A 19,177-nucleotide genomic window follows, 5' to 3' on the forward strand; every position below is an offset into this window, starting at 1 on the left:
AGTTCCAAAGCCTGCAGAACATGCTCCAAGGGTAATTTTAATCATTCTTGCGCTCTATCGGTCTCTTTCGATGATTTTCTGATATATCAATTAATGAAAAACTTAGCAAATCATTATCCTTGTCGGGCATGGTTTGGAAGCGGTTCAAGTGCGTGACTCCCTATAACTTTCCTGAGAAGCTGACCTTTAGAGCGGCTCAGGTAAGTAGTAGTACGATATACTTCTATTAATTTTCAATACATTTATGATGCTAGATTATTATTTTGATTATATATATTCTATTCTCGTAAAGTGTGACCAGCAGCCACGGGGAACGCATCTATGCGGATACTATGTTTGCGAGACCATTCACACGTTTACCTCTGAGCTCAAGGATCACAGATTCGACGTAAGCAATGAACATTCACACCTCTATTTTTACCCTTCATTCTTTGTTATCATGATTGATATTCATATTCATATCCTCTTCTTATATAGCACACGGCCATGAGGACGAAGGTCCTACGAGAGCAACGCGCGATTGCTGTTGCAGAGGAGCTTGCGGGATTTCTAAGGACGGAAGTTATATAGCTCAAAGGACGATTTAGTGTAGCTAAGGGCCATTAGTGATGTTCGTCCATGTAATCGAATAGACGGGCTCTAGTCCCGATAATTCAGATCTCCATATAATTGTATATATATGCTCGCTTGTAAGATAAGTTAATCTTATATATAAATATATGCATAATTATTTCTATTTAAATTATATAAAAACTAATTCCCGAACACCAAACGAGGCATAACGTTAATCTCCCAAACACCTAAACCCTAAAACCCAAAAATAATTTCATTCAAAAAAAAACCCAAAAACCAGCAAAATCTGAAAATCTTTAGTCCCGGTCCGTGTAACGAACCGGGACTAAAGGGCCTGCCCCTGGGGCGCTACGAGGCGCCCACGTGGAGCACCTTTAGTCCCGGCTTGTAAGAGGGCCGGGACGAAAGCTTAGGACTTTAGTCCCGCCCCTTTAGTCCCGGTTGGTGAACCGGGACTAAAGCCCCTTACGGGACGGGGCTAAAGGCCCCGTCCCCACTAGTGGTACCTCAGACTAGGTGAAGCCGAAAGCTAGCTATCTAAAGAATATAATCGGTCGGTAACGACGCAAGTGAACATTTAGGGTCAATAAGTCCATAGAGTTTGGGAACTTTCCCAAAACTAAATCTTCACTATTTTCCTCTCACATTGATCGGAGGTAAGGTTTCATGCTCATGGTTAACATGACAGCCTGGGAAAATAAACTTATAATAGAACTATTTTTCTTAGAATATGTTTCTTATGTTTAATAGCAATATAACATATATTTCGCGTACCTTTGTTTATAGAACCATATGGTCGGATTGTCTTGTTTTTCGTAAACCTTTGTCCTTCTAAAGGCTTTATAAAGTAGGACAAACACTTTCCGGCTACTCGGTGAGGAGGTTGAAGCCGATGGTCGGTTGAAACCAAGAGTTAATGATGCAAAGTACTTGAATACATAGAATCAATACACATAAATCGTGACTAAACTCATTTTACTATGGATGTCGATCCTTAAGTCGGCACCCATGCCCAAATAAAGGACCGGTGGCCGTGACTCCCCATTGATTTGCGTTGGTTTCCCTCCAAGCTTAAAGGGTGATGTAGCACAATGACTATAAGTATTTCCCTCACTTAAGAAACCAATGTATCAATCGAGTAGGAAGTTCCACAATACTATGGAAGCCATACCCGCACACAAATAACAAATCATCGCAACCCAACGCGTGTAGGAGTTGTCAATCCCTCGTGGGTAAAGTAAAAGGATAGATTGATAGATGCAAATAAAGTGATGGCAAATAAAACGCAGCAAGGTAGTTTTAGGTTTTTGGATAATATATATATCTGAAAAAGAACATATAAAATGAAAAAACTAATAGCAAAATACAGATTGCAAATAGATGATGTGAAGTAGACCCGGGGGCTGTAGGTTTCACTAGTGGCTTCTCTCGAGAGTAAAGCAAACTATGGATAGACAAATTACTGTTGGGAAATTTATAGAAGAGCAAATAATTATGAAGATATACAAGACAATTATTATGTATATAGGCATCACGTCCAAGACAAGTAGATCGACTTCTGCCTGCATATACTTCTATTACTCCGTACATCGACCGCTGTCCAGCAGGCATCTAGTGTATTAAGTTCATGAAGAAACGGGGTAATGTTTTAAGAAAGATGACATGATGTAGAAAAGATCTATTCATATAGGAATAGGCCCTATCATTTTATCCTTAATAGCAATGATGCATGTATGTGATGTCTCTTTCTTTCATTGAGATTAAGCACCGCAAGATCGAACCCATCAGAAAGCACATCTTCCGTTGCAAGATAAAAGATCAAGTTGGCCACACAAAAAACAAATATCGAAGAAGAAATACGAGGCTATAATAATCAAGAATGGATATAATTTCATAGATCTGATCATAATGTCATAATTGATCGCATCCCAACAAACACACCGCAAAAGATAGAGTTACATCAAATGGATCTCCAAGAGACTATTGTATTGAGAAACAAAACAAGAGATAAAGCCATCTAGATACTTCCTACGGACCCGTAGGTCTAGTATGAAGTACTCATGCATTATCTAAGGAGCACCAATGAGGATGATGAACCCCTCCATGATTGTGTTACTCTCCGAAACGAGCTCTAGATTCGATTTCGTGGCTTCTAGAACTTGCGGTGGCTGAAACGATTTTTCATCGACTCCCCTAGGGTTTCTGGAGTATTGTGGTATTTATAGAACTCAGAGTTAGTGGAGGAGGTGCCTGAGGCCCCCACTACCAAGCAGGCCGCTCTAGGGGCCCTCGGCGTGCCCTGGTGCCTAGTGGGCCGCCTGGGCCTCCTCTGGTGATCATCCTTGGTCTCCAAGTTTCCTTCTGGTCAAAAAATATATTCAAAAAGTTTCGTGTCATTTGGGCTTCATTTGGTATTGATTTTCTCTAAAGAAAAAAACAACAAAAAATAGCAACCGGCACTGGGCACTATGTCAATTGGTTAGTCCCAAAAAATGATTTAAAGTTGCTATAAAATGATCATAAAACATCATAGAATGACAACATAACAACATGTAACAATCAAAAATTATGAATACGTTGGAGACGTATCAGGCCACTAGGCTTTGCGCTTCTGTTTGAAAGCCACTAAAGTGGTATATCGATCCCCTGATATGGTGTTGCTACCTCACGAGTGGCTCGGGGGATACTGCACTGCCTAATAAATGTAGAAAATTCAAAGTGCAAAAACGGTTTCCGAGGAGATTACAATCCTCTGGTTTGTCGGCCTCACCCAACCTGAGTGACAAGGACTACCGCGTTTTTCTCCTAAAAACATGTTGCCGAGCAAGGAATTGATCCTCACGCCGATGTCCTAAATTGACGTGAGTCGGTGGGGCTACTAAGATAAGTGGTTTAATTTTTTTTCCTTGAGGTGCATCACGGTTTTAGACTCACACACACCTTGAGGGCTATTGGCTATACATCTTGGAAGTAAATAAATTGCAGAGATCAAAAATAAATTCCGCAAAAGACAGCCCGAGACCGAGGTGGTGCACCACCTCGGAAGCAGTCCGGCACAGAGCTCAGATGCGAATGGCTGGTTCCATAAAAGACTATTTCGGCATTTAATATTGGATGAGCTCCTTAAAAATTTTCAAAGACCGAGGTAATCTATGACACCTCACATACCGACCATTGTTGGAGCTGGGCTGCAAAAGGACACCTCAGATGCAGTTCGGCATTGGAGCTCGGACGCAAGAGGACACCGCCGCACGGGAAATACTTCAAACCCGAGGTGCGGGGTAAAAAATAACAATACATTGATATAGGCCAAAAACATAAAGGACTAGTCGGATGCCCGACGTGTGAACTCTTCGGCTTCAGCTTGGCGATCCTCAAGATCAAAGATGGGAAGATTTCTTAAACCAGCTTTCAAGACCGACGGCTGAAGATGAAGAACAATTCAGCGGAACCGAGGAGCGTCCCCAACTTGAAGACCGGTTCAGGGGGCTACTGATGGTGTCCTCGACTAGGGGGTACTCACCACGTCATCTCTCGACCAGTTAGTCGGGCCGAGGACCCCCATAATGGTTCCCTAATGGGCCACTTCGGATAGCCCATGATGCATACAAGAGAGATTCCACAAGACTTGGCACAGAAGACAAGGACTCATCTAAACCCTAGGCCTCTAGTATTATATAAACAGAGGCCAGGCTAGTCAATAGATAATCTCATATTCATAACAACAATCTCATGGTAGATACATGAACTCTATACTATCCCCGTATCAATACAATTAAAAGCTGGACGTAGGATATTATTTCTTCACTAGTGGATAAACGGCTACCCTCAACTTACGTTGGTGGCGCCCGAATTTGACGCGACACCGGAACTAATTTTTTCAAATAGAGATGACATAGGACAAATTGGTTCGTGAGCTTTGTGTAGTTAGTGCCGGCGTCGACTCACGGCGGAACACCATCGAAACATGGGCCCTGCTTAGCTAACCAGCCTGAATATATTGTTGATGTTGGATGTGCGCCTACGACACGGATATATTATATAGTGTTGTTGTTTCCTAGTCATGAATGCCAACACTAAGTTTGGCCTATATAAACTAGTGACCATGGTTTCTCAAAATACATTTACTTCCAATTCTTCTCCCTAACTAGTTATAGACCCTCTTAGTTATGGACCCACGTTGATGAAGCGTTTTGAAATTTTGGGACTCTCCCGCCCTCGGCGAGCTCTCGTCTGCCTTGTTGGCTACACCATGAGGTCCCCACGGCCAATGCAGCCGGCCCTGTTAGGCGAATCATCCCACTGCAGCAGCGCAACTTCTGTTTATTCCAGCAGCTACGCCACCAACGTCGACGATACCTGCCATGTGCTGCCTTGCGGCTGTCGACGCCCTGTTGATAAGAGTATGTCGCACATAGAATGGAATCCACAACGAGAGTTCTACATATGTGCCAACCGTTGAAATGTGCATATATGACCAGAAATACATCTTAATCGATTTTCAGAAAATTTCACAATTCAACTCCTCTAGTGTCGCTCACATCAATATGTTTATATACATATTGTGATCCACGGAAAACAATAGGAAAATATTGCTTCACATGGATATGGGTTGATCTCTTCCAGAAATACGTGAGCGAGTTGCTCGACTACTCCATTGAACCACTAAGACGACAGACAGATGAGATGCAACTCAGGAACGATGTGATGGAAGGCCAAATCAAGAAATTCAACATGCTTCGATATGCACTTTTAGCCATTTGCTTGATTGGCCTTTTTCTCCCAGCTCGATCGATGGCACCATTTCTTCTCATGGCCGTCATCATACTGATGATATTCTTAGTCTAGATTTAGTAGTAAATTATATTTTTTATCGTTAATTATCCTTATGTAATGGCTAATATTTTTTAAATATTGCATTTTTTATTCTTTTTGAAAAATAATGCACCCAATAAAAAATTTCGAGAAATATACCTTCCTCGGCCACCCTGTGGCCGACTGGGAGCTCTCGGCCTCGCCATAGCCGACAGGGTGCTCTCGGCCTCCCCCTAGCTGACAAGGAGCTCTCGGCTTCCACGTGGCCGATTAGTCGCTGACCACTGCCACTCGGCTTTGGGGAAGCCGATAGGCCACTCGGCCTGGCCGTGGCCGAGTAGTGGTAGCGCCAGCCCCTCCCCCCCTCTCCCTCCTTTCTCTATTTCTTCTCCTTATTTGTTCCCTTATTTATTTTTGCTGTTTTGGAGGGAAGTGTCATCTTTTTTCCTCTTTGGAATAATCATTCTATTACTTCTAAGAAGAATTCAAACAATGAAAAAATGGTACTAAAATGATGTACTCCTTTTCTTGGATAAATAGCAATAGACACATGGAACTAAAATTACAATTTCCTACTTCTTGAACAGATAACAACTAGATTTTGAACATTCACAAAAAAAAGATTAAATTTCGTAAAACTAAATCTGTCAGTATTGTCTTTCTCATATTGCTTAGAGCAATGCTACACCCACGAACTGTTTTTAGAGGACGAAAGAACTAGCTTACATGAACTGTTTTGAACGTCTCACTCGCGATGATATTTTATGTTGTGTAAGGAGGAGGGCATCCAAACTATCCGTCTCACTCGCGATGATATTTTATGTAAGAAACTTATGTGTATTTTGAACGTTAGCTATTTTGCCTACTCCGTTGCCGTAAATATTTCCATGTCTCCATTCCCGCCTAATTTTTTGCACCACCTTTCCTGCCAAATTTTGCCCGTTTCGTTTCCCGCCACCTTTCCCGCCAACTATTTACCCTCTTATTTCCCGCCAAATCTTTCCCGCCTCATTTCCCTCCTCTTTTTCCCGCCATAGTCCTGGTCATCTAAGTCTATAAAAGGAGGCATTGGACTGCCTTCCTCCATCATCCAGCCTCACTTGAGAACACTGGCACTGCCTTCCATCCTCCATCATCCAGTGAATATGAGTTTGCCTTGCTCGGATCAGAGCATCAGGCCTAAGAAAATGCAGAGTCCGAGTTTGCCTCGGCGTGTGGAAGTAGTTCGATGTTGGTGCGGTGATCTCTGCAAGGTGAAGGAGGTGACAGATTTTTCAGATTGGTTGGGCATGAAGTTTTTCATGTGCGCCAATTATGAATCTGATCCGCCCAAATCTATTTCTGCGTACCTCAGGCCTCCGGTATGCTCAAGTTATCCAGAGTAAATATAATGTTGATATTATTGTTTACTTGATATTTATATATATATATATATATATATATATATATATATTGTAGTCTCCTCCTCCTCTCTGCATGTACTATCGTTGGATTGACACGGAAATGCCGGACTGGGCGATTACCGAGATTCGTGAAAGAGGTCATCGTGCATGGGCTAGCTTGGACTTGGAAGAGTGTCGCACGAAGGCTGAAGCAGAGGAGAAAGCAGAACAGAACAAAGAGTGGGAAGATTACTGTGTGGAGCAGAGGGCTTTTATTGATGAGATGATAAGGAAGAACCAAGAAGAGAAACTTCGGTTGGAGGAGGTTTACAAACAGCGGGAACAGGCCCGTGAAGCTGAGAGGGGGAGAAAGAGAGAAAGGGCTCGTGCGGCCAAAGCAGCAGAAGAAGCCGGTGATGGAAAAGGGGAATATCCATGCTGGACTCAGTAGATTTATTATAATTTCAGCAAGTTGTATCTTAATTTCAGCAAGTTGTGTTAGCACGTTGTATCTTAATTTCAGCAATTTGTATTTTAATTTCGGCAAGGTCTATCTTAGTTTGTCTGTAATCTCAAGTTATTGGTAGTATATGTGTTATCCACGAAGAACCAACAGAGCATTTTTGTTCCTGTCTTGCTTTCCCGCCATTTTGTTCCCGCCTAGCTTTCCCGCCATTTCGTTCCCGCCTCGCTTTCCCGCCATTTATTTCCCGCTCTTCGGCACCTATAAAACCCTCTCCACAGCAAGGTTGTTAAGGAGTGTGCTCAAAATGTCTCATTATCCTTTCGATCGTAGTTTTCACAGTGGTATGTCGGAGTGTCTTCTACGCTTGGCTAGCAATTTCAAGATAGACAATAGAATAGTTTCATGGGACGAACTCATCAGTAGTGACACGCTACTGAATGAGGTTGCTCATGCATTAGATAGGAAGGGGTGGCCTGCAAGGACATATGAAGAGATTCGGAAGGAACTTCTGCGGTTGAATGAAAGGTGGAAGAAGAAAGGGCAGCACATACGCGGTTGAATGGGGATGTAACACGCACTCAAAGTAGTGACATGGTTCTCTGTGAACATCACCTTCCCAAGAAGCCACAATAGGTACGCCTCCAGGCTACGAGTAATCTGTATAGCACTCAAAGGGACTTGTGAATAACCTGGAAATCTCTCGATCTGCAATCATGTAAGGACAAAGGGACTTGTGAATAACCTGGAAATATTGCAACTTGAAACATTTACCTTTGATAGATATGTGAGGTAGGAACTAACCCTGAAATGTTGTAACCAGTCATACTTAGGTCCGTGTGCCTCTAACGCCAGTACTGGAGCCCCATCATATATATTGAAGAAACGTGTTGCCAAAGTATGTTGCCAATCTGGCGGGTCCTCCAACGGTCCTATCGCATTTCCCGCCAACAGAAGTCCGAGCAATATTGAGACATCTTCCAGAGTAGGAGCCATCTCAGCCCATCTGAAGTGGAAAGTGTGGGTCTCAGGCCTCCATCGGTCCACTAAGCAATTGAGCAAAGAAGAGTCAATGCTGAGGTGCCGCGAAGTCTCAGTGGCCTCAACTAGACGTGCGAATGATAAAAGCCTGGCCCATTTGAGTCTGCATATCCACCAATCATAAAAGAGATTGCGTCAAGACCTATGAGCCCGCAAGCAGCAAGTACATGCGAGCATCTCTTGCAGCTCTCCTGTCCCTAACATGTCTCTGTGTGCAAACATTTAGTCTATTACGTATCAGCTCATATTTCCATTGTTGGTTCTGCTTGCAGAGTTTCTTGAATAGATTCATGAGGTTCTTATTTCTAAATTGCGAGAAGACATTTGCCCCTAGATGGCGCATGCACCAACAACTCTGAATTTCTTGCCAAGGATTTTGTTCACCGGGAGCAGGGTTTGACAATGTCTTGATCGCGCTGAGTATACCTGCATGCCTATCATGAAGGATGCACACATTCTGCTTATCTTGCATAACAACTATTTTCAACTGCCTGAAGAACCATGTCCAACTCTCGATGTTCTCTCTCTCCACAAAAGCAAATGCAAGTGGGACGACTTGATTTTGCCCATCTTGACCTATGGCTGTGAGGATCTGACCCTTGTACTTGCGAGTGAGAAATGTGCCATCAACACATATCACCGGTCGACAATGTCTAAAAGCTTCAATGCAGGCACCGAAAGAGAAGAACATCCGATGTAACACCATAACCATTGGGAACTCTGGCAGGTACAACTCTTGGATGTCAACATACGTGCCAGGATTCCGGTTCTGCAGTGTCTGCACGAGCCGAACAACAGAGTCATATGCATTAAAATATGAACCAAATCTGGTCTCCAGTGCCTTCTGCTTAGCCCTCCAAGCCTTGCCATATGATATGTTGTACTTTAACCTGACGAAGACTTTTTTCTGGATAGCCTTCACTTCCATCGCCTTGCACTCCACAATCTCGCTGTAAAGCAAGCGAGCTATCATAGTGGAAGTAAGGTTGGGATGATCTTGAGGGATGCATGGAATAACACAATTATGACTAACTAAGTCACTTATGACCCATCTTGTGTCGTACTTAGGGAGATATCCATGCACCCTTGCGGGACAACCCTGATTTCTACAAACCATTGTCAACTTATCCGGACAAGATACTTGAGCTACAAATACCCTTTGAGTGGACATTGCCCAATTAAGGACGGCATCCTTCAGAGCTTGTTTGTTCGGGTAGAGGGCACGTGTTGCAATGTTGTTCTGGTGATACTGCCAGGCAGAATCATGACCGTCGTTCACCAACATTACAGATGAGAAGTCCTGATTCCATGATGCAGGAATAGACACTTCATGTGCTCTTCTCCATCTGATTCGGCGGATTCATCGGAAATATCACCCGCTATATCTTCTTCATGCATCTCGTTTTGCATGTGCCCATCTATCTCGTCGGCATCCGCCTCACCGCTGAGATAATCATCTGCATCTCCCCCTTCTGCCTGACTACTCTGGCCTGCTTCGTAAAAATCATCCCGAGCATGGGACGCATGAATTGACTGTGAATCATGCATCCCTACACTGCTCTCACCATATTTAGAGCTACGTTCCACTTCAGGTTCAGTAACCGGCTTTAGCACGGGGAGAAGTAAGGCCACAGGATGATATCCCCTACCTCGCAAGATTCTAAAAAGCGCACCCACTGGTCGTCCCGCTCTATATGCTTCAAATACCAGAAAATATTACCAGTGGACCGGGTCCATAATGCATGAACACCGATGGTGTGTGTTTCAGTATTGAACCCTAAACATCGCGCAAGCCATTCTGTCAACTGAGTAACAGACCATGTTTTAGGGGAGGACACCTGCACCTTTGTGTACTGAAATTCACTAAGATCAGCTCCCATCTCATTTGTTTGAACGGTACCACGACCATAGTGCAAACATAACGTCACTAAATCAGACATCTATGCTGACCTAACATATTATTCAACAAGGAAAAAAAATTAGAAGAACGACAAACCGAAATATATTTTCCAAATCTATTGGAGAACCTAAAAATATTTAAACTACTTCATTTACTAAACTTCATTTATACTAATCTACAGGAGCACCTAAAACTAGTTAGACAACTAAATTTATACTAATCTACCAGAGCACCTAAAACTAGTTAAACAACTAAATTTATACTAATCTACCGGAGCACCTAAAACTAGTTAAACAACTAAATTTATACTAATCTACCGGAGCACCTACAACCTGTTAAACAACTAAATTTATACTAATCTACCGGAGCACCTAAAACTATTTAAACAACAAAAATATTTTACCCTTGAAGCGTGTGCAGAAACGATGAACAATGAACGACTCTTGACGAACACCGAGATTAATCCCACACCACCACCTCCAACTCCACCAAAACAACCAACTACACCCACACCACCACCACCACCACCAGCACTACAACCTCCACCTCAACCTCCACCACCACCACCAAAAATAGCTTCAAAACAAGCACCACAAACTACCCCATTGCGAGTGAGAAGGATAGTTCGGATGCCCTTCTCCTTACACAACAAATGTACGGTTCAAAAATGGAAATGGCAGATTTTTTGGGTGGGGGGAGAAGGTAGGAGGAGAAAGAAAGAAAGGAGATAAGGTAGAAAGGAGAAGGAAGAAAGAGGGAGGAGGAAGAAAGGAGGAAGGAGGAAGAGAGGAGGAGGGGCTGCGTCGGCTGGCTGGCCACTAGTCGGCCTCCCCCAGGCCGATAGCCTTATCGGCTACGCTAGGGCCGACAGGCAGGGCCGACTGGGCTATCAACGTGGCCTGGCCAGTAGTCGGCCGCCACGTGGCTGAGAGGCACTTATCGGCCGCCACTAGGCCGACTAGCCCCCTGTCGGCCGCGCCGACGCCGACAGCATCCTGTCGGTCATGCCAGGGCCGAGACAGGCCCACTTTTGAAAATATTCAAATTGGCGCATTATTCTTCAAAAAGAATAAAAAAAACATATTAAATTTTTTTTGCTATGTAATGTATATATATATGTAAGAAGACTAGATTAATTAATGATAAAGGTTGACCACATGGGCGAACGCTACCAAACACACCACCATCTGTCTAATCCAACCGCCCATATACACACCCGATCTATTCCTCACACAAACACACCCAATCAATCCCAATCATCCGACTCCACCGTCGCCGGGAACGACCAAGGTCCTGGCTGCCGTTGCCATCTCTGACTCCATACGACCGCCGTCTCCAACTCCACCGCTGCCGCGTCAAGGACCCGTCAGCCCCTCGCTTCTATCGCACTATATAGCTAGATATTTTGTGTATGAATTGACTGTTTAACTTTATGCATGTTATTATATGTTTGAGCCGTGCACCGTTTGTAGAATTGTTTACTTACTAGTATATGTTCTATTTTGATGTGTTAGTTATTTAGTTTAATGATCTATGCATGCTTACTTTGATCAACGATATTGACATAAGTTAATGAATGCCCCGTGTAAGAACTGTGGTGCTTTGAGATGCCAGAAGGATAGGAAGTTCTTCATCGATCTTTCGAAAGACTTCATCACTAAAACGGTATATATATGATTTAGTTCAACATGTTCTGTTTGAGTTCCTTGACCGCTCTCTGTACTGCTTGAAGCAGGCGCCCAAGCCTAGTTCGATTGCTTCGCCGCCTTCCTTCACCAAGTTGGGTTCGTGACGGCCCGACCTGACCCATCCCTCTTCGGTCTCAAGCGCGCCGACGAGTGTGCGTACCTCCTGTTGTACAGCGACGACATTGTCATCACAGCGTCGTCAATGTCTCTCCTCCATCGACTCCAGCAACAGCTCCTTTCCGAGTTCACCATGAAAGTCTCGGCCCCTTGTACTACTTCTTCACCATACGCGTCTCCCACACCAACGTCGGCTTCTTCCTATCACAAGGCAAGTATGTCGCAGAGCTGATGTACCGCACCAACATGCTGCAGTGCAAGCCGGACAACACACCCGTCGACACGCGTTGCAAGTTGTCCGCCGATGCGTGGGCCCCGACCGAGGACGCCTCGGACTACCGCAACATTGTGGGTGCATTGCATTAACTAAATACAACAAAAGGAGATTCAAAGTTAGTCCGAGTGAAAGGAAATAAGTTAAACAAAAAGAGATTCGGGGTTAGTCCCAGTCAAAGAAAATAAATACAACCAAAACGAATTGTTGAGGAAATCATTAATTAACTGGTAGTTGCTCGGTTGGTCTACGAGTAGATGATTAATAGGCTAATCAGCAAGTTAATTCGCCAATTAATTAATTAATCAAGCGATTTATGAGTGATTTATGAGTTAATCGGCTACTCGATGACCCAATGAATTCAGAGCTAGCCCGAGTCAAAGGAAAGAAATGGTTCGATGTCGGTCCGAATGAAATGAAGAGGAAATATAAAATTGATTTTTGTACATTAGTCTATATGAAAAAGAAAAATGTGTTTGATAAAGACTGATATCGCTCCGTACTTCTAGACCCCAACACACACGAGTTAAACAACGACCTAGGGTAACAGGCTGTTGGGCCAAACCTAGACAGGGTACGTCACGACTGCTTTTTAATCAGTCCACGGGCTAGATATGTCATCGGTGATAAGTGGATAAGTGGCTCAGCCAGCCAGAGCCGTCGTCGGTGATAAGTGGCTCATCGTCTCATTATTTAAGTCGCTAAATTTGGATTGTATGTTTTTTACCGGTCACTGATCACATCGTCCATGCGGGTGTTTGACACACGTTCGGAATGCACGGCTATAGATGCTCTCACACCATACTTTTAGCACCCAACAAACATGATCCTATGAGCAACAACAAAAAGAGATTCGTAATTAGTCCGAATCAAAGGAAATAAATAAAAGAGAAAGAAATTCAGAGTTAGCCCGAGTCAAAGGAAAGAAATGGTTTGATGTCGGTCCGAGTGAAATGAAGAGGAAAAATAAAATTGATTTTTCGACATTAGTCTATATGAAAAAGAAATGTGTTTAACTAAAGAAATATGAGAGGTAGCGGTCAGCCCGATCGTTTGAGGCCTCTATTTGGATCGTATGTTTTTTTACCGATCACCGATCAGACCGTCCGTCCAGGTGTTTGACATGCGTTCGGGATGCACCACAGTAGATGCGCCCACACCATACTTTTGACTCCCAACAAACATGAGCCTGTGAGCAACAACAAAAGAAGATTCGGAATTAGTCTGAATTTCTTGCCAAGGATTTTGTTCACCGGGAGCAGGGTTTGACAATGTATTGATCGCGCTGAGTATACCTGCATGCCTATCATGAAGGATGCACACATTCTGCTTATCTTGCATAACAACTATTTTCAACTGCCTGAAGAACCATGTCCAACTCTCGATGTTCTCGCTCTCCACAAAAGCAAATGCAAGTGGGACGACTTGATTTTGCCCATCTTGACCTATGGCTGTGAGGATCTGACCCTTGTACTTGCGAGTGAGAAATGTGCCATCAACACATATCACCGGTCGACAATATCTGAAAGCTTCAATGCAGTCACCGAAAGAGAAGAACATCCGACGTAACACCATAACCATTGGGAACTCTGGCAGGTACAACTCTTGGATGTCAACATACGTGCCAGGATTCCGGTTTTGCAGTGTCTGCACGAGCCGAACAACAGAGTCATATGCATCAAAATATGAACCAAATCTTGTCTCCAGTGCCTTCTGCTTAGCCCTCCAAGCCTTGCCATATGATATGTTGTACTTTAACCTGACGAAGACTTTTTTCTGGATAGCCTTCACTTCCATCGCCTTGCACTCCACAATCTCGCTGTAAAGCAAGCGAGCTATCATAGTGGAAGTAAGGTTGGGATGATCTTGAGGGATGCATGGAATAACACAATTATGACTAACTAAGTCACTTATGACCCATCTTGTGTCGTACTTAGGGAGATATCCATGCACCCTTGAGGGACAACCCTGATTTCTACAAACCATTGTCAACTTATCCGGACAAGATACTTGAGCTACAAATACCCTTTGAGTGGAAATTGCCCAATTAAGGACGGCATCCTTCAGAGCTTGTTTGTTCGGGTAGAGGGCACCTGTTGCAATGTTGTTCTGGTGATACTGCCAGGCAGAATCATGACCGTCGTTCACCAACATTACAGATGAGAAGTCCTGATTCCATGATGCAGGAATAGACACTTCATGTGCTCTTCTCCATCTGATTCGGCGGATTCATCGGAAATATCACCCGCTATATCTTCTTCATGCATCTCGTTTTGCATGTGCCCATCTATCTCGTCGGCATCCGCCTCACCGCTGAGATAATCATCTGCATCTCCCCCTTCTGCCTGACTACTCTGGCCTGCTTCGTAAAAATCATCCCGAGCATGGGACGCATGAATTGACTGTGAATCATGCATCCCTACACTGCTCTCACCATATTTAGAGCTACGTTCCACTTCAGGTTCAGTAACCGGCTTTAGCACGGGGAGAAGTAAGGCCACAGGATGATATCCCCTACCTCGCAAGATTCTAACAAGCGCACCCACTGGTCGTCCCGCTCTATATGCTTCAAATACCAGAAAATATTACCAGTGGACCGGGTCCATAATGCATGAACACCGATGGTGTGTGTTTCAGTATTGAACCCTAAACATCGCGCAAGCCATTCTGTCAACTGAGTAACAGACCATGTTTTAGGGGAGGACACCTGCACCTTTGTGTACTGAAATTCACTAAGATCAGCTCCCATCTCATTTGTTTGAACGGTACCACGACCATAGTGCAAACATAACGTCACTAAATCAGACATCTATGCTGACCTAACATATTATTCAACAAGGAAAAAAAATTAGAAGAACGACAAACCGAAATATATTTTCCAAATCTATTGGAGAACCTAAAAATATTTAAACTACTTCATTTACTAAACTTCATTTATACTAATCTACAGGAGCACCTAAAACTAGTTAGACAACTAAATTTATACTAATCTACCAGAGCACCTAAAACTAGTTAAACAACTAAATTTATACTAATCTACCGGAGCACCTAAAACTAGTTAAACAACTAAATTTATACTAATCTACCGGAGCACCTACAACCTGTTAAACAACTAAATTTATACTAATCTACCGGAGCACCTAAAACTATTTAAACAACAAAAATATTTTACCCTTGAAGCGTGTGCAGAAACGATGAACAATGAACGACTCTTGACGAACACCGAGATTAATCCCACACCACCACCTCCAACTCCACCAAAACAACCAACTACACCCACACCACCACCACCACCACCAGCACTACAACCTCCACCTCAACCTCCACCACCACCACCAAAAATAGCTTCAAAACAAGCACCACAAACTACCCCATCGCGAGTGAGAAGGATAGTTCGGATGCCCTTCTCCTTACACAACAAATGTACGGTTCAAAAATGGAAATGGCAGATTTTTTGGGTGGGGGGAGAAGGTAGGAGGAGAAAGAAAGAAAGGAGATAAGGTAGAAAGGAGAAGGAAGAAAGAGGGAGGAGGAAGAAAGGAGGAAGGAGGAAGAGAGGAGGAGGGGCTGCGTCGGCTGGCTGGCCACTAGTCGGCCTCCCCCAGGCCGATAGCCTTATCGGCTACGCTAGGGCCGACAGGCAGGGCCGACTGGGCTATCAACGTGGCCTGGCCAGTAGTCGGCCGCCACGTGGCTGAGAGGCACTTATCGGCCGCCACTAGGCCGACTAGCCCCCTGTCGGCCGCGCCGACGCCGACAGCATCCTGTCGGTCATGCCAGGGCCGAGACAGGCCCACTTTTGAAAATATTCAAATTGGCGCATTATTCTTCAAAAAGAATAAAAAAAACATATTAAATTTTTTTTGCTATGTAATGTATATATATATGTAAGAAGACTAGATTAATTAATGATAAAGGTTGACCACATGGGCGAACGCTACCAAACACACCACCATCTGTCTAATCCAACCGCCCATATACACACCCGATCTATTCCTCACACAAACACACCCAATCAATCCCAATCATCCGACTCCACCGTCGCCGGGAACGACCAAGGTCCTGGCTGCCGTTGCCATCTCTGACTCCATACGGCCGCCGTCTCCAACTCCACCGCTGCCGCGTCAAGGACCCGTCAGCCCCTCGCTTCTATCGCACTATATAGCTAGATATTTTGTGTATGAATTGACTGTTTAACTTTATGCATGTTATTATATGTTTGAGCCGTGCACCGTTTGTAGAATTGTTTACTTACTAGTATATGTTCTATTTTGATGTGTTAGTTATTTAGTTTAATGATCTATGCATGCTTACTTTGATCAACGATATTGACATAAGTTAATGAATGCCCCGTGTAAGAACTGTGGTGCTTTGAGATGCCAGAAGGATAGGAAGTTCTTCATCGATCTTTCGAAAGACTTCATCACTAAAACGGTATATATATGATTTAGTTCAACATGTTCTGTTTGAGTTCCTTGACCGCTCTCTGTACTGCTTGAAGCAGGCGCCCAAGCCTAGTTCGATTGCTTCGCCGCCTTCCTTCACCAAGTTGGGTTCGTGACGGCCCGACCTGACCCATCCCTCTTCGGTCTCAAGCGCGCCGACGAGTGTGCGTACCTCCTGTTGTACAGCGACGACATTGTCATCACAGCGTCGTCAATGTCTCTCCTCCATCGACTCCAGCAACAGCTCCTTTCCGAGTTCACCATGAAAGTCTCGGCCCCTTGTACTACTTCTTCACCATACGCGTCTCCCACACCAACGTCGGCTTCTTCCTATCACAAGGCAAGTATGTCGCAGAGCTGATGTACCGCACCAACATGCTGCAGTGCAAGCCGGACAACACACCCGTCGACACGCGTTGCAAGTTGTCCGCCGATGCGTGGGCCCCGACCGAGGACGCCTCGGACTACCGCAACATTGTGGGTGCATTGCAATAACTAAATACAACAAAAGGAGATTCAAAGTTAGTCCGAGTCAAAGGAAATAAGTTAAACAAAAAGAGATTCGGGGTTAGTCCCAGTCAAAGAAAATAAATACAACCAAAACGAATTGTTGAGGAAATCATTAATTAACTGGTAGTTGCTCGGTTGGTCTACGAGTAGATGATTAATAGGCTAATCAGCAAGTTAATTCGCCAATTAATTAATTAATCAAGCGATTTATGAGTGATTTATGAGTTAATCGGCTACTCGATGACCCAATGAATTCAGAGCTAGCCCGAGTCAAAGGAAAGAAATGGTTCGATGTCGGTCCGAATGAAATGAAGAGGAAATATAAAATTGATTTTTTTACATTAGTCTATATGAAAAAGAAAAATGTGTTTGATAAAGACTGATATCGCTCCGTACTTCTAGACCCCAACACACACGAGTTAAACAACGACCTAGGGTAACAGGCTGTTGGGCCAAACCTAGACAGGGTACGTCACGACTGCTTTTTAATCAGTCCACGGGCTAGATATGTCATCGGTGATAAGTGGATAAGTGGCTCAGCCAGCCAGAGCCGTCGTCGGTGATAAGTGGCTCATCGTCTCATTATTTAAGTCGCTAAATTTGGATCGTATGTTTTTTACCGGTCACTGATCACATCGTCCATGCGGGTGTTTGACACACGTTCGGAATGCACGGCTATAGATGCTCTCACACCATACTTTTAGCACCCAACAAACATGATCCTATGAGCAACAACAAAAAGAGATTCGTAATTAGTCTGAATCAAAGGAAATAAATAAAAGAGAAAGAAATTCAGAGTTAGCCCGAGTCAAAGGAAAGAAATGGTTTGATGTCGGTCCGAGTGAAATGAAGAGGAAAAATAAAATTGATTTTTCGACATTAGTCTATATGAAAAAGAAATGTGTTTAATTAAAGAAATATGAGAGGTAGCGGTCAGCCCGATCGTTTGAGGCCTCTGTTTGGATCGTATGTTTTTTTACCGATCACCGATCAGACCGTCCGTCCAGGTGTTTGACACGCGTTCGGGATGCATGGCTGTAGATGCTTTCACACCATACTTCTGGCGCCCAACAAACATGAGCGTGTGAGCAACAACAAAAGGAGATCCGAAACTAGTCCGAATGAAAAGAAATAAGTACAACAGAAAAAATTTAGAGTTTGTCCGAGTCAAAGGAAAGAAATGGTTCGATGTCGGTCCGAGTGAAATGAAGAGGAAAAATAAAATTGTTTTTTGACATTAGTGTATATGAAAAAGAAATATCGGAATTAGTCTGAATCAAAGGAAATAAATACAACAAAAAGAAATTCAAAGTTAGTCCGAGTCAAAGGAAAGAAATGGTTCGATGTCGGTCCGAGTGAAATGAAGAGGAAAAATAAAATTGATTTTTTGACATTAGTCTATATGAAAAAGAAATATGTGTATACAATAAAAGGAGATCCGGAACTAGTCCGATCACTGATCAAACCGTCCGTACGGATGTTTGACACACGTTCGGGATGCACGACTGTAGATGCTTTCACACCATACTTCTGGCGCCCAACAAACATGAGCGTGTGAGCAACAACAAAAGGAGAATCGGAATTAGTCTGAATCAAAGGAAATAAATACAACAAAAATAAATTCAAAGTTAGTCCGAGTCAAAGGAAAGAAATGGTTCGATATCGGTCCGAGTGAAATGAAGAGGAAATTTTTTTTGACATTAGTCTATATGAAAAAGAAATATCAGAATTAATCTGAATCAAAGGAAATTAATACAACAAAAGGAGATCCGGAAGTCGTCTGATCACTGATCAGACCGTCCGTGCGGGTATTTGACACATGTTCGGGATGCATGGCTGTAGATGCTTTCACACCATACTTCTGGCGCCCAACAAACATGAGCGTGTGAGCAACAACAAAAGGAGATCCGAAACTAGTCCGAATGAAAAGAAATAAATACAACAAAAAGAAATTAAGAGTTAGTCCGAG

The 19,177-nt window shown here is 43.6% G+C and overlaps 1 protein-coding gene and 1 long non-coding RNA gene across 2 annotated transcripts in view; both read left to right on the forward strand.

Moving 5' to 3' along the window:
* The window catches only part of LOC123396260 (probable histidine kinase 4), a 45,148-nt gene extending 32,513 nt beyond the window's left edge, over nt 1–12,635 (forward strand). The window contains exons 2-3 of the mRNA XM_045091254.1: nt 11,765–11,839; nt 11,910–12,635. Coding sequence (XP_044947189.1) covers nt 11,765–11,839; nt 11,910–11,966 — 132 coding nt within the window. The 3' untranslated portion in view covers nt 11,967–12,635. The remainder of the gene's footprint in view (nt 1–11,764; nt 11,840–11,909) is intronic.
* A 3,778-nt stretch (nt 12,636–16,413) lies between these two features.
* Nucleotides 16,414–17,328, forward strand: LOC123398788. Its single transcript, XR_006610258.1, has 2 exons — nt 16,414–16,687; nt 16,758–17,328. It is a non-coding gene; the product is annotated as an uncharacterized LOC123398788 (long non-coding RNA).
* Nucleotides 17,329–19,177: the final 1,849 nt, after the last annotated feature.

Source organism: Hordeum vulgare, chromosome 5H (assembly GCF_904849725.1).
Source record: "Hordeum vulgare subsp. vulgare chromosome 5H, MorexV3_pseudomolecules_assembly, whole genome shotgun sequence".
Lineage (NCBI taxonomy): Eukaryota > Viridiplantae > Streptophyta > Magnoliopsida > Poales > Poaceae > Hordeum > Hordeum vulgare.